The 25,666-nt window shown below is 41.6% G+C and overlaps 1 protein-coding gene across 1 annotated transcript; it reads right to left on the reverse strand.

Moving 5' to 3' along the window:
- Positions 1–1,044: 1,044 nt before the first annotated feature.
- Positions 1,045–11,013, reverse strand: LOC308098620 (multifunctional protein CAD-like; the record flags this gene model as incomplete). The annotated part of the gene is made up of 16 exons (XM_080447029.1): positions 1,045–1,164; positions 2,215–2,397; positions 2,874–3,041; positions 3,194–3,412; positions 3,955–4,137; positions 4,687–4,911; positions 5,074–5,172; positions 5,477–5,723; positions 6,116–6,201; positions 6,380–6,544; positions 7,082–7,194; positions 7,955–8,088; positions 8,439–8,563; positions 8,909–9,097; positions 9,941–10,162; positions 10,741–11,013. The coding sequence occupies 16 exons, from the start codon at positions 11,011–11,013 to the stop codon at positions 1,045–1,047; spliced, it is 2,751 nt and encodes a 916-aa protein (XP_080303155.1).
- Between the last annotated feature and the right edge of the window lie 14,653 nt (positions 11,014–25,666).

Below are 25,666 nucleotides of genomic sequence, written 5' to 3' on the forward strand. Positions count from 1 at the left end.
TAATGTGTCTCTTACTCCTATGTACAATGCCCAAAGATAGGCAGTGTAGCAAAAATAAAGCATAGAATATAAAATAGTACAATTTCATTCAACATTTCGTGCAAAATTAGGGCATAGTGACCCTGCGAGCGAAAATAGGAGGGGTGGACGACGTCGTTGCACGGTTCGTTGTCGCTCGCGGTAGGTCAGGACGGTCTCATTCAAAAACATGTATTTTAATGTGATTTAATCGCCCGCTCGCTTCGCGTCACGTTGTATCGCTGGCAGTGCGGATGGGGTGTTACACAGCCCGTTCGGCGAAAAACTACTTATGTTACATATTTTGTGTAATGTTATACATGTTTATGAAAATGTTTTGTATTAAAAAAAAAAATAGCCAAAAACAATGCATAGCCAAATATTTTTCCAGGACCCTTGATAAATTCCAGGACCTTTGATCAATTCCAAACCTTTTCCAGTGCTGGATTTTTTAAATTTTTATTTCAAAATATTTCCAGGAATTTCATGACCGTGGGGACCCTGTAGGGTTCGGGTTGTTAATTTAAAAAAAAATACGCAAGAAAAAAAAGACAATTACCGTAAATTTCGGACTATAAGCCGCGACTTTTTTCCCATTTTTCGACCCTGCGGCTTATACAACGGTGCGGCTTATCTATGGATTTTTACAGCTAACGGCCACTAGGGGACCTCCTAAATCTATGGATTTTACACCCGCGGCTTATAGTCCAGTGCGGCTTATATATGTTCCAAACATTCAATTTAGCTGCTGCGGCTTATAGTCAGGTGCGGCTTATAGTGCGAAAATTACGGTATGTCAAGTTGTGGTGCCAAGCTGATTTTTCCCATATATTTTGTTGCTTTGACTCCATGTTTGCTGTAGCCGATTAGCTTCCAACTAGCTGCACCGTTTGGCGTCTTAAAGTGCTAGCAGAAATAATGTTCATAATAGGCAATATATTTTTACACCTTTGTGTGGAAATGGTGAAATAAGTTGGAAAAGGTCAAACGTCACTTAGCTTAGACATGCATTAGAACAGCCATACATTAGAGCAGCCATACCTTGACTCCATGTTCAGTGTAGAAGTCAGCCGTACCCAGGCTGGCATACAGGTCATAGCCCAGGCTTTCCAGAGCCTGTACTGTAGGCAGCAGCTCACTTTTATTCTACAAAACACACACAGGAAGTACATTTGAACAATGCTGATTGATTGCACGAGAATATGCTGTACTATACTATAGGCCCGATTCACTAAGCTGGTCGTAAATAACGTGTAAATAAAGTGACTAAAGGGTGTATTTTCTAAATTTCTGTCTGACAGTCAGAGCCGCGAATATCTAACGTCAGATGAAAAACGTCATCACGCTGCAAAATGGACAGATCTACAAGCTTACAACGTAAATCTTGTAAATCAGTGCAAGCAAGTCCCTCACGCGATTAAACGTTTATAAAGTAAATGGCCGTCTCTCACGTGTGACGAGAATAAGAAGTTTGTTAACAAAGTTTAACTTCACGACCAAAGGCTAATAAAACTTGGAATGGACATTATATAAGCCCTTTCTACTGAACAATCGCTCGCTGCTCAGTCACCTTAGCCAAGGTAAAAGGATGATACTGGAATATCTGGAGCTTTATTGATTACTGAGGCGATGGACAAACCATCCACTACATCGGAAATGGAGAAATGGACACAGCTTTCATCCATAATGTATCCCCATCAAGGTAAGAATGCTTCATGTGACGAGGTCAAATCAATATTATAAATGAATAGCGCGATATTGTAGTTGGCATGAAAGCCCAATTGCTAAAACGACAAACACGCCGGTTGAATTTGCATAATGTCTATATTCATCCAAGCAATAGATCGTTGACATATTTTTTCTTTTTTATGTGTTGACAAATGTTGGGCACATAAATATTTTATTTGATCCCATGTAAGTCAGCCTCCGAGCAGACTTGAGAAAGAGCGGACCTCCCGTAAAAGTCACAGACAGAAAAAGATGAATGAATCGGACGTGGGAAGTTGCGTAAATTCCTTAACGTTCAAAATATGGGCGTAAACAGCTTAGCTAATCGGGCCCTGTATGTCTCTCAAACGTTCCAGAATATTTAAGAGCTAAACCAGCAGTTCTCAACTGGTTCAAGTACAATGTTAACAATTTCTTGTGTGCTTAGCAGTCCCCTCTCTGTCACCATGGTTATTCGTGTCCTGGTACCTTGTAGCTGCCGATGCTAAGCAGGATATTCTTCTTTGGGATCTTGAAGCCTGTAGAGAGCATGGCTTTGAGATAGGCCTCATAGCGGTTCTCCCCGAAGCAGGCCACCTCTCCCGTGCTGGTCATCTCCACCCCCAGCACCACGTCAGCCCCCGCCAGCCGAGAGAAGGAGAACTGGGGCACCTGGTGGAGAAGGAGAAATGCTTAATATACAGGGTTTTTGTATGTGATTACAATTATGCGTTAAGATAGAACAGGACCTGTTAAGTAAACAAGATGTGTTCAGGTCCGTCTGCAGATCTTGCAAAGCAGTGCAATGTGGGTCACTGTCTCGAATTGTACTGTAGATTGTAAAATGCCATAAGAAGTCTGGGAGTTGTTAGAAGGGTAAGGGATACCCAATTTATCAGGGCTATTTGTATCCGTATAGTTATCCGTATAGACCCTCACGGGTCCATTTGGCTCCATTTGTACACTCTCAGAGTTAAATTAACACTGGAGGATTTTACAGTGTAGATTGGGGTCCCAGAGATTTTTTAAAAAAGGGCATCAAATGGGGGTCTATCAGACTGGTCTTCGAAATGAAAAAGGTTAAGAACCACTGTATTAGACAGCCATAAACGGATGAAAAGACAGACGATGAACTCAAGTCTGCTTACCTTGACGCCAACGATGCCCTTTCCTCTCATGAAGCCTATAGGCTCCACCTCCTCCCCCATGATGACCTGCGTAGCCAGGGCAACCATATCCACACCCAGCGTCTTGGAGATGAATGGGAAGGAGCGCGAGACACGCAAGTTACACTCAATCACCTTCAGCTGGTCGTCCTGAGGAGGAAAAAAAAACAAAAAACTCTTAACTATAGGGACAAGTGCAGACTAAGAAACACCATTAGCTGAATTGCCCAAAAAATCTAACATTACAAATTGAAATAGGCAGCTTTTTTCCGCATCGCTCCCCATTCCCGTCGCTTTCATACTTTGGCGATGAGCTGCAGGTTGAAAGGACCGGTGACTTGCAGTTCCTGACCAATGGCATGGACGATCAACTTGATCCGCTCCATTGTCTTCTGGTTCAGGTCCTGGGGCGGTGTGACCAGGGTGGCATCCCCAGAGTGAACGCCAGCGTTCTCCACATGCTCAGACACTGCGATGGCCATCACCACTCCATCGGATGCCACCGCGTCCACGTCTATCTCCTGGCAAATGGTAAATATGGGCAAACAAACATAACCATGTTATAATACACATAACAGCAGAATACTGATATAGACAATGAAATGCTTTATTACACGGCTTCCTGGAATGATCTATTTGAATTGGTCATAAACTTGCATGTCCGCACCAGTGTCACAAGAGTCTAGCCTGGAATCCAGACTGATTCCCTCCGTTTATCAGACTTTCTTTCCCCCCCACTTCGCTTCTCAGTCTGGCAGTCTCCAGAACAACTCTCTGTTTCCTTATGTCACCTGTTAAGTAGGCACGTCATTGCGGATAGTGCTCAACGAAACACAGTAAGAAGTGGCTTGAATTTTACATTGGAAGGCTCTGGTCCCGCGCCGCCCACAGACCAATCAGTGCCCCTTGCACATACAGTAGGGAGCTTACCAGACAGAGTGCAACAAAAAAATAGGCTGCTGAACGGAGCGAATCAGTCATGGCCATCAAAATGATTCTGATCACCTTGAATCTTCAATGTAAGTTTGTGTCTCTCCATGTGAGTGTGTGTCGTTTCTCTAACCTTAGCTTCCTGTATGAACTTGGATATGACCACCGGGTGTTCTTTGGACACAGCCACGGCACTGCTGAGGTATTTCTCCAGGTCGCTGTCGGTGTAAGCTACGTTCATGGCCGCTCCACTCAGTACGTAGGATGGACGCACCAGACACGGGTAACCCACCGTCTCACAGAACTTCATGGCAGACTGGGGAGGGAGGCAGAGGGCGAGAAATGTAGAACAGCAGGAGCATAAGAAAAACATGTGCCTCTAACAAATCAGAAAAGTTGTTGATTGTTGATTTATGTGATTTCATGTATTTAAGACCAATGCAGCATTGTTAGAAAAATTGTCTATTTACTTTTGACCATCAGATCATTGAGTTATAAGTGGCTGAGTTATCACCATATGAACCCCACGATTAATTCACACATCTGGGATTCTTTAATTATGTTGTATGCGCAAGTTGACTAGTGTGGTGACGGTCTGTCTCCTTCAGCTAAAAGGAACAAGTGATCACCTATAAGTACAGAGCTGATGCACAAAAACGATGTTGGCAATTCACTGAAGAACAATTCGGGCATTTCCTGGATGTTGTTGCGCTGCTATTTTGTGACATCATACATGCAGCGGCGGGAGCCGTGATGCGAATGGTCTACTTTTGTGGGGACATGGAGTACATTACATACATACTGTATACCGTACATACTATTCATCATAACTGCTTCACCAAAGTAAGGGAGATCTTAAACTTACCTCGGTGTCAGACAGCTCCTTCCAGCGTGGTTGGCTGATGCCGATGGTGTCCAGCATGCGTGAGAACTTGAACCTGTTCTCGGCATTGTCTATGAACTCAGGTGAGGTGCCCAGGATGCGGCACTGCTGCCGATGAAGGGCCATGGCGATGTTGTTGGGCAGCTGGCCTCCCATGGACAGAATCACTCCCTCTGGGTTCTCCATCTCATAAATGTCCATCACCACCTGGAAGAAGGGCAAAATATTTCTAAATGATGCACCAGAAACAGGTGATATATATATATGGGTCATAATGGTTCTGAACAACTGCTTCAGCTATTGCTATTACTATAATATGCTACAGTGCAAGGCTGTGTTTTGTGAGAACATTGTCAGTCGGTAACTTACCTCAAATGAGATCTCATCAAAGTAGAGCCGGTCACACATGTCATAGTCTGTGCTGACCGTTTCTGGGTTGTAGTTCACCATGATCGTCTTGTAGCCCATCTAAAAAGGAGAATCCCAATATGAATAAGAAGACTGTGAAGAACTATAGGACTAACAGCAGCCTGTTAAATTCATGTTCAAATATGATTAAATGTGCCTACATCATGTTTAGAACATTATTTTTATCACCAGAAATATCTTAACTACATGGAAAAGCTGTTATTAAAATGTTTTAAATGTATTAAAAGTACTGACTTTGGTTAAGGCCAGAAAACCAATAACAAGAACCTGTCCTGGACATCGTAAAATTAAAAGCTTTGTTTTTAGTTTTTTAATAAGGATGCTTTAAAATAATTATCTTCACCTTCCTAAGTTCCATGATGCAGCCGACGGCGCACCAATCAAACTCCACACTGCTGCCGATTCGATAGACACCCGAGCCAATCACCATGACATGCTGCTCCTCAAAGGCCACGTCGTGTTCTGTGCCGTGATAGGTCAGATACAGGTAGTTGGTGAAGCAAGGCCACTCGGCTGCCACCGTGTCAATCTGCTTCACCGCCGGCAGGATGGACCAATCACGACGCAGCTTCCTCACTGCCAGCTCCGTACTGTGGGAGGTGAATTATAGATGATAAAAGATCAGTTGTTCAGAAAGAATTAATTGTGAGTAAGTAATACCCAAATAACAACTATTTGTTTAGAACAGAAATGTTTAGAAAGTGCTTTAGCAATCAAATAAAACCTCATATTAGTGTTGGGCAATATATCGTGAACCTCAATTTGATGGATATTTTTTTTTCAATATGGAAAGGGTAATATCCAGTTTAATTCCTAAACTACTTCAGCTCTATCGCAGCTCTAGCTTTCCACCATCTACAGCAGCACTCCTTCATTGTGTGGATAACAAGAAGTGGTGGAGACTCCACCCCTGCTACTGAGTAGTGTCAAATTGAACAAAATGGGTCCATCCAAACACACACACACACACACACACACACACCTCTGCACAGCCATTGCTATCTGTTTGTCCGAGAAGCCCAACTGCTTGGCCTTCCTCATCACATCTGGAGGCATGGCACTCTCATCCTGAATGGAGGGATATGGTAAACAAGACATAAGTGACCATCAATTGAAATTAACCACTCTGGCGTGACGTCCTAATTTTCCCTATTCTAAGAAGAGACAGACACACCATGTTTGCTGTAGTAGCAAAGAGTAGTTTTCTTTTTTTTCTTTTAGCTGTTGTTGTATTTGCCATCCTCACCTGCTTGTAGGTCTCCAGCAAGCGCTCATGGTCAGCGATGTTCTTCATCTTGTGGAGGAACCAGCGGTCGATCTTGGTGAGCTCGTACAGATGGTCCACAGGGTAGCCTGCTCTGAGGGCCGCCGCCAGGACGAAGATACGCTTGTCTGTAGGTGTCTGCAGCTCCTGGGGAATGAATGACAAAACAATTGGAGCTACAAGTTCACAACTCTCCGCAATGCGTCACAACGCAACCGGTTGTGAGCGTGTAGATTGGCTATTTTAGCTAGTTCACCATTTGTGAAAGTATTCCAAAGGTGGACACAAAAATAATTGCTCCGTCGATTAGAAATTGGTATTCTTACATTGTACGGTGAAACAGCTCTCAAAGTCACTATTTTTTCACACATAAGCGAACATAAACAAAGTTGATTCAGACAATCTAGAACATCCCCAAACCCAGTACGGTTTTAATAAAAATATTAACTTCCTGTTGATTCAGCTATTTTTATTAAGAAAACCCGGACTGGATCCGCGGATCCGGATCTTCAAATAGTAAAATCAACAGAAAGTTGACATTTTTATTTAAAAAAATATCTTCCTTTGTTCGTCCAAAATCTCAGATGATATCTAGTCTTATCATGTCACAATATCAATAGAATATCGGTGAGAATTGCGATCCAACAGCAGAGACACAATCTCAGAGAGCATTGCCCATCTCACCTCGTCGGAGACAGGTTTGATGGTGTGGTCGAAGCCCACGCAGTTCTCATCCACCATCCTTAGAGCTTTCTGAAAAGCTTCCTCAAAGCTCCGTCCAATAGCCATCACCTCACCTGGATGGGATAAATGGTAAGACCACAGCAATCAACAAATAACATTATTCAACTGTGCCAAACCACCCACCACCAACTTCTCATGGTGGTGGGTGGCAACGATTCCACGTCAGGTCATAAATAACCGGGTTGTCACACACCACACGCCAACAGGATGAAATCAGTCCAAAACTTAAACAATGTACTGTATACTGAGCGCATAACCCAAAAGTCTGATAAGCGTCTGGCTGCAGCAGTGTTCCCACGGACAAGGTTTCCAGCAGACGTGCTCATTCTGCAGCCAGACCCTATTGGAAAGTATAGCATATAGTTTGGCTGTGCACATCGCCTGGTATAAAATGATTTAAAGTTCCCTGGTCTAAAAATATATATAACAGACCTGAGTGCTATTGTACTTCTCCCCATGATATCATCTACATTAAAGCATAACCATCACCACCTAGAATATTGTCTCGACTCCTATTGCCTCATCAATTCACTGATTGATCCAGAATTCCACGACAACCGGCACTTTACAACAAATTGAATAAAACCAATTAAGTCAAAAGGTGAAAAAATAAATACTGATTACAAACTTAATATACTGTATACAAAGACCTTAAATGGAGATGGAATTTCAAAATTTGGCATTTGACTTTTGTTGGACGTTATCCACTCACTCCCATTTCTGTCTTAAACCACTGCATGCTATATAATGAAGTTGCTGTGGAAATAAAGGCTATTTAAAAAAAGTCAGCTTCTAGCTGTGCCCAATTCTTACCCACGCTCTTCATGGAGCTGCCTATCTTGGTGGACACTCGGAGGAACTTGCTGAGGTCCCAGCGAGGCACCTTCACCACGCAGTAATCCAGACTGGGCTCAAAGTTAGCTGTGGTTGAGTTGGTCACAGAGTTCCTACATGAAACAACACACTTTAATGATGGAATATGTGGCTACAACTATTGATTATTTCTTAGCAATTATTCGATTACATCTTCATTTAATCGAACAGAGATAATGATTTACTGTATAGTGTGTGTTTATATACGCCGCAGTCCGACGTAGATCGGCTATTTTCACAGAAGAGATTTGGTGTCGAGGGAAAACAGTAGGGCTTAGTATACACCCCTGGGGGATTCTGGTATAAGTATAAGGTTTTAAGTGGTTATGTCATTCTAGAATAAAAATAATACAGAAAAAACATCCAAAAAGATCATATTTTCGCATCTTACCGCTCTAGTGACATCTCAACATGTCTTACTTACTTCAGTAAGGGCAGAGGGATCCCCAGGCCCAGTTTAGCCGCTACGTAGGCCAGTGGGTAGCCAGTGGCTTTACTGGCCAGGGCAGAGCTCCGAGACAGACGTGCGTTCACTTCAATGATGTAATACTGAGTAACGAGACAATCAGAGACATTGACATATTACAACTGTCAGTGGATGTGTTATTTTGTGTATAACAAACCCACTACATCTCAAATTTAGAGCTACACTGATACATTGGTTTAGCCAATCAATAAGCCATTATTTGACTTTCTTGATGCCATCGGTAATTACGTGTCGAGATTATTTCAACTTGGCGTCCCAATTTACGGCATGTCATTTTAATTATACAATATATGATCTCAAAATTCTAACTCAAATGATATACATACAAAACAGCTGTGAACAAAAGTTCAAGTTCATAATAACACAGGTTAGAAATTCAGTGCTAGCTGTGCGTCTCTGGTCCGTACCTGTTCAGACTCGGGGTTCAGGGCATATTGGATGTTACATTCCCCCACGATGCCCAGGTGTCTGATGACTTTAATAGCAGTGTCCCTCAGCATGTTGTACTCGTAGTCGTTGAGGGTCTGACTAGGCGCCACCACAATGGACTCCCCAGTATGGATTCCCAGGGGGTCAATATTCTCCATGTTACACACCTGTGCAGGACAATAACAAATAACTTTCAGGACAATAACAAATAACTTGCCGAGCAGAATTAAATTACCTTCACCCGTTATTATACTGTCTGAGGTAAGATTTCCTCTATTCACAAAATCGCAAACATCCATTATTTCTGCACAGCCCAAATAAAATCCATTCTTGTTGACTATAAAATTAGCTCGAAGTTTAATTTAAGGAGGGGGCTAGCTACAACAACTTTTCTAGAGCAAACTGCCTCAATTTTGTTGCTACTGTAATAAACAGTTCCATAACCACCTCTTTGCAAACTCATGCAGACCTCCTCTGTCCAGTATACAGTCATATCAAAATAATTCAGTTATTGGTACTTTTTATTAACTAGCATTTACTGAAATATTGATACCATTAAAGCTCTTCTCTGTGTTAGCATAACATTCCACCAGTGAGAGAAGGATCACTGGGCGATATGAGTTTTTATCCTGATATGAAAATGAATATGAATTCAAATCAATCAACTTTTGCCTTGATTAAGATTCATTAACAATTAAAAAATATATACAGTGAAAATAGTCGATCTACGCGCTCACAACGTGTGAGCTTGTAGATTTCCCATTTTCAATATTTTGTACAACAAAGTATGATCCAGGTTGATTATAAAAAAATCTATACGAATTTTGTTGTGTCGATTCAAGGAAATAAAAATAAGAAACTGCATCTCGATTATTCACTAACCTACATGAGCAAGATTAAGTTGGTTACTGATTCTAAATATCGGTTTCGATATATTTTCCGGTAATTGTCCAGCCCTAGAAGGAACAAAAGTTCAAATGTTTTGGGCGGCTGCTCTCTGCTCCACTCACAGTCACACAGTTGTCGTAGGCGTCTCGGACCACCTCGTACTCGATCTCCTTCCAGCCCTTGAGGGATTTGTCTACCAGGACCTGGGAGGTGTGGGCGAAGGCCGAAGTCACGAGGGGGGTCAGCTCCTCGCGTGTGTAGGCGAAACCAGACCCTAGTCCACCCAGGGCGAACGCAGCGCGCACCAGGACGGGGTAGCCAATACGCTCTGCTGCCGCCAATGCCTAAAGTTCAGGTTTGGGGATGATATGTAGTGAGCAGAAGGTCCTCAATTTATCGTCCCTCATCAGTACATTAACACAATTGTGTGTGTGTGTGTGTGGCCCCACAGTGGTGGAATGAACTTCCCACTGATGTTAGGACAGCAGAGTCACTGCCCATATTTCGCCGCAGGCTGAAAACCCACCTCTTCAGGAAACACTACCCTTCCTCTCTGCCTGACCTACTTGTTGTTAACTAGTTGTACGAACGCTTGTTTTCTACTGCTGTATTATTTATTGGATTATTGGATTGTCTATTGGATCTTGTTTAGTCGATACACTTATTTGTTTTAGCTCATGCTCATTTGATTTAGCTATTTTGTCTCATCTGTTTAAGGAAATAGGTAGCTGATATATTGCACTTTTACCTTAGCGCTAGGTATACTCTTGGTTGCTTGTTTTTGCAGAAAATGCACTAAAGACTTCTGGTGATTAGTAGTTTTCGTTCCCTACCTATGTTGAATACACTTATTGTAAGTCGCTTTGGATAAAAGCGTCTGCTAAATGACTGACTGTAATGTGTGTGTGTGTGTCAACCTCACCTGTTCCACGGACAGTGCTGCCTCGCTGGGAGCCACGTGCTCATTGATCTCTTCCATTTTTTCCGCAAAGACCTTCCTGTCCTCTGTCATCTCGATGGAGGCCACAGGCGTGCCCAGGACCCGCACATTGTACTTCTCCAGGACGCCCAGCTTGGTGAGCTCCACACCGCAGTTCAGGGCTGTTTGGCCACCGAACGTCAGTAGCACGCCATCCGGACGCTCGTTCTTTATCACCTGGCGGACGACAGATTCAGAACAAAGATGACGGCACATTTGTTTATGGTAGGAAAATGAAAAGCACATGAAACCCAACAGAAATAATATCATTTATTAAATGCATTTTCAAAGATGTAAATGGCGACTAATAGCAGTAGCCTGTTCGATGCACTGCCGGTGACATTCAGCCCGCGTTGGAATAATGCCAACACACAATCTTTGTTTGATCATCAATCACAAGCTCCATTTGTACAGTAGATCAGTGAACCCTCCCTCCGGAAATCTCATTTCCATTTGATTTCAAATGGAAATGAGATTTCCGGAGGGAGGGTTGACCAGCCGTGGAGTCGGGAAGTTTGTCAAATATATAAGATTTAAAAGTATAATTCAAATTTCATACAGATCAGAAACAGAGTGAATTAATTGTAAGTGTCACAAGGGGGCAGCAGAGAAAATACTCACCAGGCCCTGGTTGATGAAATACTCAGCGAAATAAACCAACCCCAGGGGAAGCACGAACTTCAGCAAACCCTGGCAAAGTTAAGAGGAAGTAGAGACATACATGTGTCAGGTGACAAATGTCAGACATTTGTCACCTGACCCTTTTCTTACTGAGTATTCACAGAGCTCCATGGCATTAATATTCTTGGCATTGTCTACTGTTATTTGAACATCTATGTATAATACTGTAAACCCAAACCCAAGTTCCTGATTCCTAACATGACATGGACAAAATAGAGACGCCAGCTTGAAAGTGGTTAAGTCTGTCTGTGGGTTTTATAAACATTTAACAAATGAAAAGTATAAATAATAACTACATTGGATCCATTGGAACACAGATTATTCTTTTTCCATTTCTTGAAAATGTCGTTTTGGACATGACATTGTGATGTGTGTCAGGTGTAAACTCACTCTGGTGACATGTAGTTTCTCTCTTAAGGTGAGCGGCCCAGTAGGTCTGTCCTCTGTTACATTCATCATGAGGAAGAGAACAAAACCTGTGAGGGGAAGAGAACAAAACCTGTGAGGGTTATTCAATAATAAAACTAATGAATACTAAATAAAAGCTACTAAAGTTTCACATCATAGATCTAATAAAATTGTCATAAAAAAAAGCCCAAATGAAGGAGTCTCAATTATCTGAATGTAATGCAAAAGTTATAAAAGGGCAGTGAAACTCGAATTGTATGTTGATCAAGTCAGAAGAAGTGAATCCAGAATTACATTCCATTTAATCACTTTTGATAGCTTTCACTTTTGATATCTCTTTTTATCAAAAGGCAATCATATAATTTAAGCAGCTTTTATCTGTAATTCTGCTATTTTTGTTTTGACTGTCAACTTGTTTTGTACTAGATGATGCTGTGACTCCAATTATTTCAATCATCTCCTTGTCTTTTATCTGGTTGTTATGAAGCACTTGAACACTGTCTCCCTTGACCGGTCAGACATGGATGAAACTCAGCTGCCTTGTTGATGCTGTGACAAAATTCAGTTTCACAGGATCTGTTGAATATTATTTTTACCTACAGATTTCCTCTCATGTTTCAGGCTAGGCCACAGTGATGCTCATTTATACTTCGTCGTACGGCGGTGTCGCTTGTCAAAAAGATTGAAATTGTAGATCTGCTATTCTTGGTGAGTGACACCGTCGTACGATGAAGTATGAATTAGGCTTGACCGTTGACTGTACCTTTCACTTGCTGTGGCTCATTTTCATCAGAATCTTCCATTAGCCGCTGTCTCTCCTCTGAGACTCCACCCGTCACTGGCAGCCTCGCCCCTCCATTATGCCACTGAGGAAATGACGGCGGAAAGACCAACAGGAAAAAGTAGCTGGAAACAGGAATATGGAAAAATAAAAAGGTATTTACTACTCACATTTCAGGTATTTTGCGAACTCTCTCATCTAACAACAGAATAATCGTCCTTTGACTCAATTACCAGCATTAAATGCAACAGTAAAGCCTGATTTATACTCATTTGTATGCTATTGTTGCTCACTAAAAATAGCGGCTATTTTTCTTGCACGACACCCGAGCGCAACAAAATATAATTCAGGCAGTGCAAAGGTGCAAAGAAAAGATAGACAGAGAGCAGACCCGTGGCTCAGCCAGGTAGTGTTCACGTCACATGCATCCAGACCTAATCATGAAACCATGGGTTCAAAACTGGGTCATAAGCTACAGTATGACCTCCTTTGCTCTACTTCACAAGAACAATGTTAGTTGAGAAACCTGCAGGCAGAATTCTCAACTGTACACAGCCCTCCTCTAAGACACAGACTGAATAGACAGAAATAGTGCCATCGTACAGTATAATGAGCATTAGTGGGGACCAATTAAATGAAGATAAGGTTGAAAATAGGTGAAGTGCTCCTTTAAGGAGACCAAAGTGTGAATGAACATCCACTTCCGTTGCTGGATATTGTTCATCCAGCAAGGTTATGGATTCCATCATTTACTAATAACACACAAATGCAACAAGAAGTGTTTATTGAGTGTTTCTATGGGTGCTACTTCAGTCTTACCTCATCACCATGGCAACAGGGACGACTAGCATGATGAGCAGCGTGACCTGTGGTGTCAAGCCGGCCTGGGTGAAGGCTGAATAGAGCATGTCACACAATGAACAAATACACACATATACTGTAAAACAAAATATGCTTTCAGTTAACTCTGAGAGTACAAAGTTGTACACTCTCAGAGTTACAAATGGATGGATTTGTGGGTCACAAACCCGCATTGTTATGGGTCTCGAGTAAATATCCCTTTTTTGTTTGCTACATTTATTATTTTAATTATTATAAACAAAACATACATTAACCACTTCAGCCCTATTAAAATTTGAAAATAGACAATCTAGCTCACAAGTTGCTGCAGATCTACTATTTTCAAAAGATTGTACTTTTCTACTTAATGAGTATTTTTACTTTTGGTACTTTAAGTATATTTTTATGCCAAAATCGGCCATTTTCAAATGGCTGAATTCTGGGTATTTGTAATAATCTAGCCCTGAAACATGTGAACCATGGCTAGTAATAATCAAAATCTATATAAAAGTAACTAAACTTTTCAAATAATAGTGGAGTAAAAGTCCAATATTTGCCTCTGAGATGTAGTGGAGTAGAAGTAAAAGTATTGAAAATTGGACATACTCCAGACCAGTAAAGTAAGTACCTCAAAATTGTACTTAAGACAGTACAGTAGTTGAGTAACTGTACTTACATTTACACCACTGACACGGCCGTTGACGCACAAACCCTCTGTTCTACAAGCTAACGTTGATAGCTGTTCTGTTTTGATAAGGTGAAGAGGTGGACACTAAGAGTCAGGTTAGCTAAGCTTTGCAGCATGGTAGAGCCTACAGCGGCCACAGCCCATTCAAACAATGGTGTAATGTACTAGTTACTTACTTTACACCATGTACTAGTTACTTACTTTACACCATGTACTAGTTACTTTACCAAAGTAACTAAGTATTTTTAGTCATGCGAGGGCCCACTGTGTCGTTAACACGGCCCTGCTCGACGCTAAAACATCTCAAATTAAACAGGTATAGTTTATTCTCACAAGTCACTCACCACGATGTCTTTGCTGCGCAAAGGAGGAAGTGACAGAGAGAGGACACGTCCTGCTTTCGTGGTCTTAGTGCCGATCGTGCGACGCGTTGCCAGATTTTGTGATAGAATCCAGCGGACAGGTCTACGGATACAAGCCCTAAAAAAAGCTAATATTGTCACCAAAAAGCATCAACAAAACGTACCTAATAGTCAGTCAAGTGCGTTGATAAACTAATGAACTGCGTAAGTGCGTAGAGACAGAGAGCGTCCAACGTGAACGGAAATACTGTGTTTCAAGTGAAAGTCCGGAATATGGCTTGAAAACTTATGGGGGGGGGGGGGGGGGGGGCTTATCCGCCATGTTGTCTGGGTCTTTACCTTTTTAACCCTATAGTCACTAGTACCCATCCAACATGGCGGGGGGTACACTATATAGCTAGTAAACACAGTGATACATCCAAAGCATTACATCAACAATGTTAAAAGCCAACTGCAAAAACAAACTTTTCAAATGTATAAAAATCCTTTGAAAATAGCAGATCTACAAGCTCACGATGCTTGTAGATCTGCTATTTTCAAATGGCCGAAATACATAGGGCTGAAGTGCTTACTGTATGTTTTGTAATAATAATAGAAATCTACCACTGTAAGTCAACGTCACATGAAGGTGTCTTTTATTTGAAAACAAACTACATTTACAGGTTACAATGTACATAAAAAAGGAACCTCATCAAGCTCAAAGAGGAGTAAAATGGTATCTTACCATCCATATTATAATAATGTGATCATTAACAGGTGATTTTAGGAAACTGGTGACCAGAGCCATATCATTAGGATTATATTTGCATTGAATGAAAGCACTGCATAATAATTATATGCAGGCCTATGCATTAACATTTTAACCATGTGAAAGAATGCGGTTATATACATAATCATTCTATGTAGAAAAACTCCACTCTGTAGTCAATGTAACTGCCATAATGGGTTGTAATTAGTTATATTTTTCATTTATCTATTGTAATATAATTTAAAGGTAGGGTAAGTGATTTGCAATTATTCAAATAATTGCGAAATGGGTCTATGTTCTGATAGTGCTCGTTACTATAGAGTGTCCTGTCCATATAAGGAGTCTCCATGTCTCTCCAGCTCTTTATAAAACAGAAAATGCATTTTCGTTTCAGTTTCAGTTTCATTTCCAATTTTATCCAATCAGGATAGAGAACTCAATCAGGATATAGATTAAACAAGTGAAATTGGAAGTGATGACACTAAGGAATGAGCAGGAAAAATTGGAACTGGAACACTATAAAAATGAAGCTTAAAAATGGGCACTTTCTCCTGATTGGCTGAGATTTTGACACCTACCAGAAAATGTATTTTCTGTTTATTAAAGAGCTGGAGAGACGGGGAGACTCCTGTTACTGAAAAAACACTCTATAGCAATGATTACTATCAGAATATAGTGCTTTAACCTTTTAACAAAATACTTTTAGTTTTAACCCAAAAATATCACTTACCCTACCTTTAATATATAGGGTGCGTTCGAAAATACAGCACTGAGCGCACTGGCCAATACAAACTAATAGGCGAGTGTGCTCCGGTGCGTAATTTTCGAACGCGCCCAGAATGAACTTGGGTTTACCATGTATTTGTTGCACCGGAAGGTCTAATTGTCTTGATCAAGCCAGAACGCTTTATAAGGTGTGGTTTCATGCAGATTCACAAGCGTGTTACACTGATGCACTTCCGCGGGACGGAATGAGGTACTTGTCTTTGCTTTATAAATGTGTACATTTACGTTCCTATCATTTTCTTTATGTTGATTTGATGTATTTTGTTCCAGTTGTACGTTGCTGTTGTCGACCATGGATTCCCACTCATTTCCTTTGGTTTATGTGCAGTCAGCGAGGTGTGTTTGTGTTTCAGTCATGTTTTCATTACATTCATGTTGTTTATACTTTAATGTTCCATTATTTATGTGCGTGTATTGTCTATGCTTTGTTTTGTACAGTTTTACGTTGTAGGATTGTTTGCCAGTAAGAGTGCAATACATCTACCAGTATGAAGAACAACCTGAGTCGTTTATGGGACCAAAGGCAGTGATAGTAAAACTTGTCGCAAGAAGTACAACTCGAGTGCAAGATCGATCCACGCAGTTCGACCGGACTGCAAAGAATCCACGGCAGTCAACCTCGGCACCTGGAAATCCACGGCAGTCAAACTTGCTGCAACAAGGCAGTCAAGCGAGACACAGCCAGCCTGCATGGAGTCTACAGCCTGCCCTGCAGCCACTTCGGAGCCGCGAGGAGCTGTGCCGAACACAAGAGTTTCGACACGCACTCGCAGCTCAACTCGGAGCTGCACGGTGGTCCGATGGACATCTTTTGGCCTGCCCAACAAACACTCAGCCAACCCGCCACGTTTAAAGACCCCGCAGTTCATTCGTTTGTTCAAAACATAACGAAAAAACATCACATGGATGCACCTGGGACGTATCATCAGTGTTGTAGCCTGGGGTCATAGGATGTTTCGGGTCTCGCAACATACACCCTCGCCCAGGTGACCCAGCCAGGGTTGATCAAGCCCCGACTTACGTCCCAGGTAGCTACCCACGGTCAGTCCTAAATAGGGAACGACAGGTATGTACACTACACAAGAAGAGTGTTCTGAAAGGTGACACACAAAGACTGAACTATTAAGGAACTGTGTAGGAGAAAAGAAGAAGGAGAAAAAAAAGAACTTTGAAGAATAAAAACAATGAACTGGCAAAGAGACTGCTTTCATTTGAAGAAGATGAAGTGACTGCTTTCATTTAGCCTATTCATTTTAGGTAAACGCTTTTTGTTGTGCAAATGGTCATTGATCTAAGGAAATTTGTTATGCACGGTTCAAAGTTTTTGACCACTTGAAGTGCTGCCCAATTTGTATGGACAATGTTTGCAAATCTTTAAAAGGGTTTGATTGAACTACAGTGGCTTAAATCAGAAATTATGTGTTTTAATTGTAGCTTACTTACTGGTTCAATTTTGTTGTGCACAAGTGAAAGTTGTTAAATAAAATGTCGCAAATAACTGAGCCTAATGTGCAAATGGAACTGCTACAGAATTATTAGAATCTTGCAGCTTTGAATTGTTGGCTAACTATTATTGTGTTAATGAACAGTGGAAGGCGCAAGCACTAAAAGGGCTCTCATAAACAAGGCTTCTATTGTAGCCTGATTATCAGACTGAAGCTGTGTGGAGCTTCAGTCTCAGAGTGGGCGGGGTCTATGGTCTGGAACCAGGCTACTTCTATTGACATCCTACAAGGACACATTATTTCAATAGAACAGAAGGTAGCTGTACTGAACAGTGTTAATGATGCCTACAGGAGAATTGATGGTCCAGATCCTGACATGTGTCACAAATTGGACAAATCCATACTAGTGACAAGACAGGTTGTGTATAATGTAAAGGTTCAAATTCAAAGATCAGAGAAACTAATTCGACCAGAGGTCAGCTCTGTTTTAAATCCAACTGCTACTGTTTCTCTGCAAGCCTCCAACAGTCCAGACAGACTCCAAAAGTCTCTTACAGATCAAAAGCAATGTCACTTCATACAATCTGAAAATAATCCTGCAGATCATGCTTTGAAATGCTTAACGGCAGATGTGCTCAAAGCTTCAAATTTGACTGGCCCAGACCTTTCATGGAAAGGAGAGCAGCTACCCATAGGAGAAGTTAAAGTGGAAGAGGTCACTGATAATGATCTAGAACTTCACAAGGCCAAGGTGTACAACACAGAGGCAAAAGAAGAAATGGCCCAGGTGTACAATGCAAAGGAAGAAGGGACATTACTAGACCTAAAAAGGTTCTCTGGTTGGGAAAGAGCTGCCCTTGCAAGTCTAAGGTGCCATGCTCAACAAATTAAAGGTCTTACACTTAAAGGTGAAGCCACAAGTGTTGAGCAGAGAAAGGGAGCAGAGTGAAGCATTCAGAGAAATCAACAGTGTAAAGCGTCGTAAAGACGTCAAGCCTAAAGCTAAAACAAAGAAGCGGAATCAATTTGTTGAAGTTCAGGTTGGGAGGACATGTAACTAAATCTAGCCTTCACCCTCATGTTAAGAAACCTGCTGCTGTTAAGAACCACAAGAAGGCAGCAGGTAGAGAAAGTGCCTAAAGGCAGCCTACAATGGCAAAGGTTCAAGGAGGAAAAGAGGCTGGTAGGAGGTGAGGATGCAAAGAGGAAAAAGGTCATATTCAAAAAAGAATTCCACATAGGATATATCAGGGTGGGAGAAGGAAAACTTGGCAGACCGCCTGAAAGTATTGTTTTAAATGTTGTGCTCAACAAGTAAAGAGGTTAAAGTATTGAGACGCAATAAATGAAGCCACAAGTTGGCACGGTTCATTTTATTTATTTGCACGTATACAGTTTAATTTGAAAAGGAAACACTGCTTAAAACTAATTTAAAGGTCAAGGATTCCAAACTTAAGTAAACAGGGCCAAGTGACTAATGTGAAGCCACAGTGTTATGCTGTGGCTTAGGCTCCTCCTTCGTCTCACCAGGTCCATGACCTGATTGTTGCACCAGACTCCCCCGTTCCAAACATTTCATTCTGGTGTGATGGTTTCTTTGGCCGCGATGGTACTGCAGGCTCCACTTGCGGCTTGCTTGAATGGCCCTCCTTAAAGGCCTCACTGTGGACTTGTTGGGCATCTTTGTCACGGAAGACATAGGCTGGGGTGCTAACCCATACTGCTCCCGGATCATTAGTGAAAGTCCAGATTAATCGAAATAGAAATGTATAGAAAACATGCTTGACAGATTATAACTGGTTCAACTATTTTTGCTAATATAAGAAACTATGCAATTAACTAATGCCTAGATGTTTTTGGCAAAGTGTTATGGAATCTTTTGTATTTGTGTTCATATAGACAAATGACACCCAATGAGTGATGGAGTGAGTATATGTTGGAATATGTATTTGTAGAATTAGCTTTCCCAGGGTCTTGGTCAATAAGAAAATTCAGTTTTTTCCCCCCATTCATACACACATGAACATTGATCAAACAACTAAAAAATATACAATATCGATGCATATACACACACATTGATGCATCTGGTGTAGCCCCAGCATCAGGGTTAGTATTGGGATAGTCGGTTAGTTTGCATTCACATGGATTTCCATGAGCTGCTGAAAGTTGCATCTCTTTTACCTGGCAGCTGAGGGTACACCACCTCAGCATGTATTCAGTGAAGTTTTGTGGCATCTCCCCCCTGACTTCAACTAATATTCTGGTGTCAAGATATCTGGTAGATAAGAACAGGACTGTTGGCCAGGACCAACTCCTGGGAACATGGATGTGCGTACACTATCCCTTTTTTAAATACTTATGGCCCATAGAATAATGAATAGATAGGAAAAAGTGTCCTTCTTCCATAGGCTCAGGATACCTTGCTGGAGTGGAGGCAGGCACGGACTGGCACAGAAAATTGGCCCTGGCATTTGTGATCTTCACCGGCCCATTCGCGCGCGGGCGCCGAATAATTGCGGTTAATTGACGGATTATGTTAGTTTCTTTTGGGTTTTTGGTGACTTTATTTCGGTTTTAGGGTTGGCCGCGGCCCCAGACTGCCCGGCCCTTCTGGCATCTGCCAGAAGTGCCAGACCGTCCAATCCGGGCCTGAGTGGAGGACTTGATAACACTTGTTGTGATGGTGGATACAGACACATCAGTGATCTCAACAGAGATGGTGGTGGTAGATTAAATCATGTAGCTAATAAACTGCTCTGGTAGTTGGACATCTCAAGATAGTTATGTGGAAATATTGTATTAACAATCATACCTTCAGGCTTTCTAAATACCACTTTAATACCTTGATACCGCCCTAGCCTGGTCATTGACTTCACCTGGTCAGGGTATCTTCCAGTGTATAATATACTATGTTTTTATACCATGTTGCTAACTGTGTGTTAAGATATTCACCAGGGTGAGAAGAGAAATAGCTTTAAGCTGTGAGCTGCATGGAACCTATTTTAAGAATAAAGTATAAAAATGAAATCTGTATGAACTTGTTGAAAGGGATACTTCATATCTTACAGAAATCTACCTACTGTAATGCAATATAAAGATAAAACATCTCAAATTACAGTCAAATTACTTTACAGCTGACTCAGATCATTGGATATTGTGTGCTCAATTAAGTATTTATATTAAAATCAAGGCCATTGTAAGGTTAAATGTACAGTAGCAGAGTTAGACATGAATTATTTTCAGATAAATGTGATTGGACAGACTCAATGCCACACACTTCATGGCTGGTGAGTTGGTGAGTAAAGGAGACAGTCAGCAAATGTACATGCACAGTCAATTTCAGCATATGTTACAAATAAAAACAGTTACATCACATCACTTTTGTATTTTTTGCGTGGGTGGTTGTCCCGACAGTTTGAGAACCCAGGGCAGTGGACACCATGAAAACAAAGAGGCTGTATATGCAATATTAATCAATACTGAACAACTATGTGATCTATTTATCGGCTACAATGAATAATTTGTTTAGAAGGCTCGCTTACACACCCGCCCAGAGCATGGGCACATTTGCAAGCATTGTTTAGGCAGGGAATGAGTTAACGGTTAGCGATTATTAACTTACTATTAGCATCGGTTCTGGGAAGCAAAAAAATTCAATGTCAAACAAAAAAAAAGGAAGATGCTTTCAGTCCAAGATCTGAAATGATCCTGTTCAAATGTGTTATTTGGTTCATAACAGCAGCCGATTCGCCATCTCTTGGCTGAGGTGTAATCCAGAATGGAATCTAGTCTTTCACTCAGCCTTTTCAAAAGATCAGGCTGCAGTAGACGTGTTGGCTGCATGGTGTCAGGAACCAGCTCTCCATCTTCCTTTGGTACCCCTCATCCTGAAATGCATGTCAGTCCTTTCCCCGTTTGCTGCACCTGGAATCAAATCAAACACACCACAGAAGGATTAGCAGTGAACACAAGCACTATTTTCACATATAATGGGGAAGAGAACAGACTACTTACTTGTGCTGTCTGGGATGCTCATAACAAGGGTCCATATTTTATCCAACCATCTCCTGAGCAAAATATGTTGAACACTGGGAAGAAAGGCAATGAAAACAATTACCTTTTTGCTTAAGGGGTTATGTAATAAAGACTACATCATTTGAAAACTGTAGCAATGCAGAATAGCAGGCAAAATTAGGAAGAGTAAAGAAATCATTTATTCAAAATTGTTTAACAAAAAGAAAAAAGAAAAAAAAGAAGAAGCCATGGCGGAAGGAATAGGTTATCACCTATTTCGAAATTGCACATTGTACACATATAAACACAACTCACCAATGAAGGAAGGCTGGAAGAGGGTGGCAGACAGCAACATCGTTTGATAGTCCTCAGAGGGTTCGGTAAGTTTCCCCCCACAGCGGCCGTGGTCGTTGTGGTCCAGTGTGACAGTCTGTGTCTTTGGCGGTGTGGAAACTGGTGGTGCTCTCCTGAGTGTACAGTAGAATGAGTAGATTGAGAAATAACATTTTTGTTAGTCGTGTTCTTAAAAAGAGCCCTGCAGATGTTAAAGAAGTGTAATATCATGTTAATTCTGTTCCAGTTCTTCAGCGGATGATCAAGTTCACTCAGAAGAAACAAGATTATTGGGTTTGTTGCTCAAGAACAATTTTACACAACACAGCAGTATGATGCAAAAAAAAATGGCACCAAGTGGTACCTGGTGGTTCAGACAGCAGGTCCATGAGAGAGTACCCATTTATCAGCTTCAACTGTATAGTGTTACTGTTCCAATTTTGTCGGCTCATTTCTTTGTGCCATCACTTCCTATTTCACTTTTTTAATCTGTATCCTGAGTTCTCTCTACTGAGTAAGTAAGTAAGGCTTGCCGAGCCATGAGGCCCATAGGTCAGGAGCCTATCTCCTGTTTCTGTAGCGTGAGGCAGCTTGATGTACAAGTACACCCCCTGGAAATGATGACGCTAGTATGTCGCAGGGACTTGATGCTGAGTGCTGAGTCTTTGATATGACCCAAATTCTCTCTACTGATTGGATAAAATTGGTATCCTGACCTGAAAATGCATTTTCTGTAAAGAGCCGGAGAGACAGGGAGACTCCTGTTATTGAACAAACACAGTACAGCAATGAGTAGTAGTAGAATATAGAGCTATAAACCTACCTTTTATGAAGTATAACAAACAGGCTGATGCATAAGAATACATTATTGACTATGCATCAAATACTACTATTTTATGTACTGTATGCTACTGTAGTTGATGGTGGGAGTACCTGTCACCTGGTCCATGGAAAAGGACTCCCTCTACTGGCTGGTGAAGATGTGACAGTATGAGATGTTCTAGCTGAAGTTCCAAAGCAGGCCTCTTCAAATACCATACCTCTTAGTAAAATCCCTAATCCCACCACTGTAAAAAAAAAAGAAAAAAAAAGAAAGAAAGAAAGAAATTAAACAAAAACAACAACAACAACTATTACTACTACTAGTAGGCCTAGACTCACTATCACAGCATGTGAATTGCATATCACTGCATTTTACTGTGAAGTAACACAATTAATGTGTACAATAACAATACAATAACATGGGCTTACGGGTCCAATTTGTTCATTTGTACACTCTCAGAGTTAAATGAAGACTTGTAAAAAGATTGTATAGAGTAGATTGGGGTCCCAGAGATAAAACGTTATGATCTAATGCATATCAAACTGGGGGTCCTTGAAATTTAAAAGGTTGAGAATCACTGGTCTAGTGGAAAAGCTTCTTGTGCCATAAAAATGTAAATAGATAATAGAGTCTTTTGTTGAGAAGCTGAATTATTTTCTTCCCCCTCCCCATCCCCATCTTCACATGAATCCAGTGACTCAGATTAGTTAAATATTTATCATTTGTAAATACCCAGCTGGGCATGGACACGGTGGCACTCGACTCGCTTGTGGAAGCCAACACCCTCAATGGTCAACTCCTCGCCAAGGTCTATGATAGAACTGCGCCGGTCAACCTGCGTATCTCTGGTTACCATCAGATCAGCCTAATGGACTGTCCTGGCTCTCCCCCCTGGTTCTTGGCCATCCTTGGTTGACGGACGCTGCACAAACCGCACATTGACAGGTCCACTGGAAAGGTGACATCATGGAGTAGCCTACTTTCTGTCATGCTAACTGTTTACATTCCACTTTTTTCCACACTGTGTGTTCCTCGCTCCACCCCAGAACCCTTACCACCAGATCTGTCATCAGTAGCCCACCTGCCGTTTATCATGACCCAGCCCCTGCGTTCAGCAAACACTGTCGCTGCTGGGGTCATATGTTCCCCGGGTTCTATATTCCCCCACTAAGGTTAGGGTTAGGTTTAGGTTAGGTCCTATGTTCCCCGCTCTCCCGAGGAAAGCGGGGAACATAGGACCCGGGGAACATTAACCCTGAAACATGACTGTCATACAAGCGTCATGTGAACCATGGCTAGGGGAACATATGCCGCCGCACTGGCCATACAACTGCGCTATCAACCTCCGGAAAGGAGCCCCACTAATTACCACCCAGCAGCAGGTTATACAACCTTCCTCGCCCCGAGTATAGGCCCCGGCCATTTGTGCCAGACTACATTTTCCGCCATATCGCGTTTTCGTAAAAACACACTTTTTGCTACTACTCCAACAAATCTTGTCCAAAACTCACACAAGTCAGTACATATTATCTCTAGAGTCATGTGATCAATATCTATCAGTCATATTTAGCAGATTCCATTGATTCAATTGGCTATGACCACCTCCACATTTTGCAGGCCCTGGGTATAGGCAACCAGGCCTGGTGGCGATCTGCGCTCAGGGGAGCATACTTTTCTAGTTTTTGTTTTGTTTGTGTTTTAGTTTTTTTACATTTTGGAATGAAAGAGACAATTTAACATTGAGGTGACTAATGTTTAGGTGCCAACTCTTCCTGTATCTGTATCTTCACCAGTTTCTTCGAAAAATTATGTGGGAGAGACAACACATTTACATGAAACCTGTTACTGTCATTTGCCATGGTTAATCAATGCACAGTGCCTTGAGGCCCTGTTTAAAATCCCATATTAACTAGTAGGATGGATCGATGGGTGGGTGGCGTAGCAGTGCACCAAATTCTGGGCCCTGGGACAAGGAATCTCTGTGGCCCCCCTAGTGGTGGCGACGCCTAACCAAAAAAACAGACATACAAGCTATCAACGCACTGCGTCATGGCGTGTCATCAGCTTAGCTTATAGATCTGTTCTTTTGTGCACATAGAGGCACGAGCCACGCGACGGAGATTAAATATTTTTTTGGGCTTTTTATGCCTTTATTTGACAGGACAGGAAATGGGGAGAGAGATGGGGGGGTGTCACACAGTAAAGGTACCCGCGACATGCTGTCAAGCTGGATTACCAGCGTACGTGGTATGCGCCTGGAGCGGTAGGCCAGCGGGCGCCCCCATTATTGATATTTTTTATATTAACCTTATATTATTTTAAAAAATCTTATTGTTTAGCCTAGTTTTGGGGGGCCCACTTGCAAAACCCTACATGTGTATATCATACACACCATACACACTACTAAGGTATTAAAGTAAAGGTAAATATTTAAAGGACTGTAAGACCACTTACTAGACAGAATAGTGTAGCAAGATGGGGGTCAACATATGGCAAGGATCCTGAACTGGATCCAGGCCTGTGTTGTATGCAATATCTTATCGAACCACAAGGCAATCACATTTAAAAAAATCTTTTCCTCCCACAACAAACACGTTTTTACTAGTACACAGCCAAATCTGTAGTTTTCATTTGAAAATATCTCAAAACTCACCCAAAGGGTCTAAGAGTTAAATAAACACTTTTACTGTGTAGGCAAAATCACCACCACACCCTCCTGCTGGTCAGCCATCTCACACAATGTCAAATCAAAAGAGCTTTTTTTGGCATGAGAAAACATGTTTACATTGCCAAAGCAAGTGTCAGACACATAAATAAAAACAATAAAAAAAACTACTAAGAAATGTATACAATTGAAGGTATTGCAGCATTATGGAAACAGAGCTATATGTCACATTGCAACTTGGAAGAAACTGTTACCAGACCACTAATGTTTATTTGCTGTCAGAAATAGTTAAATA

The sequence above is a fragment of the Gymnoscopelus braueri genome, assembly GCF_963280865.1.
Source record: "Gymnoscopelus braueri genome assembly, chromosome: 13".
In the NCBI taxonomy this organism is placed as follows: Eukaryota; Metazoa; Chordata; class Actinopteri; order Myctophiformes; family Myctophidae; genus Gymnoscopelus; species Gymnoscopelus braueri.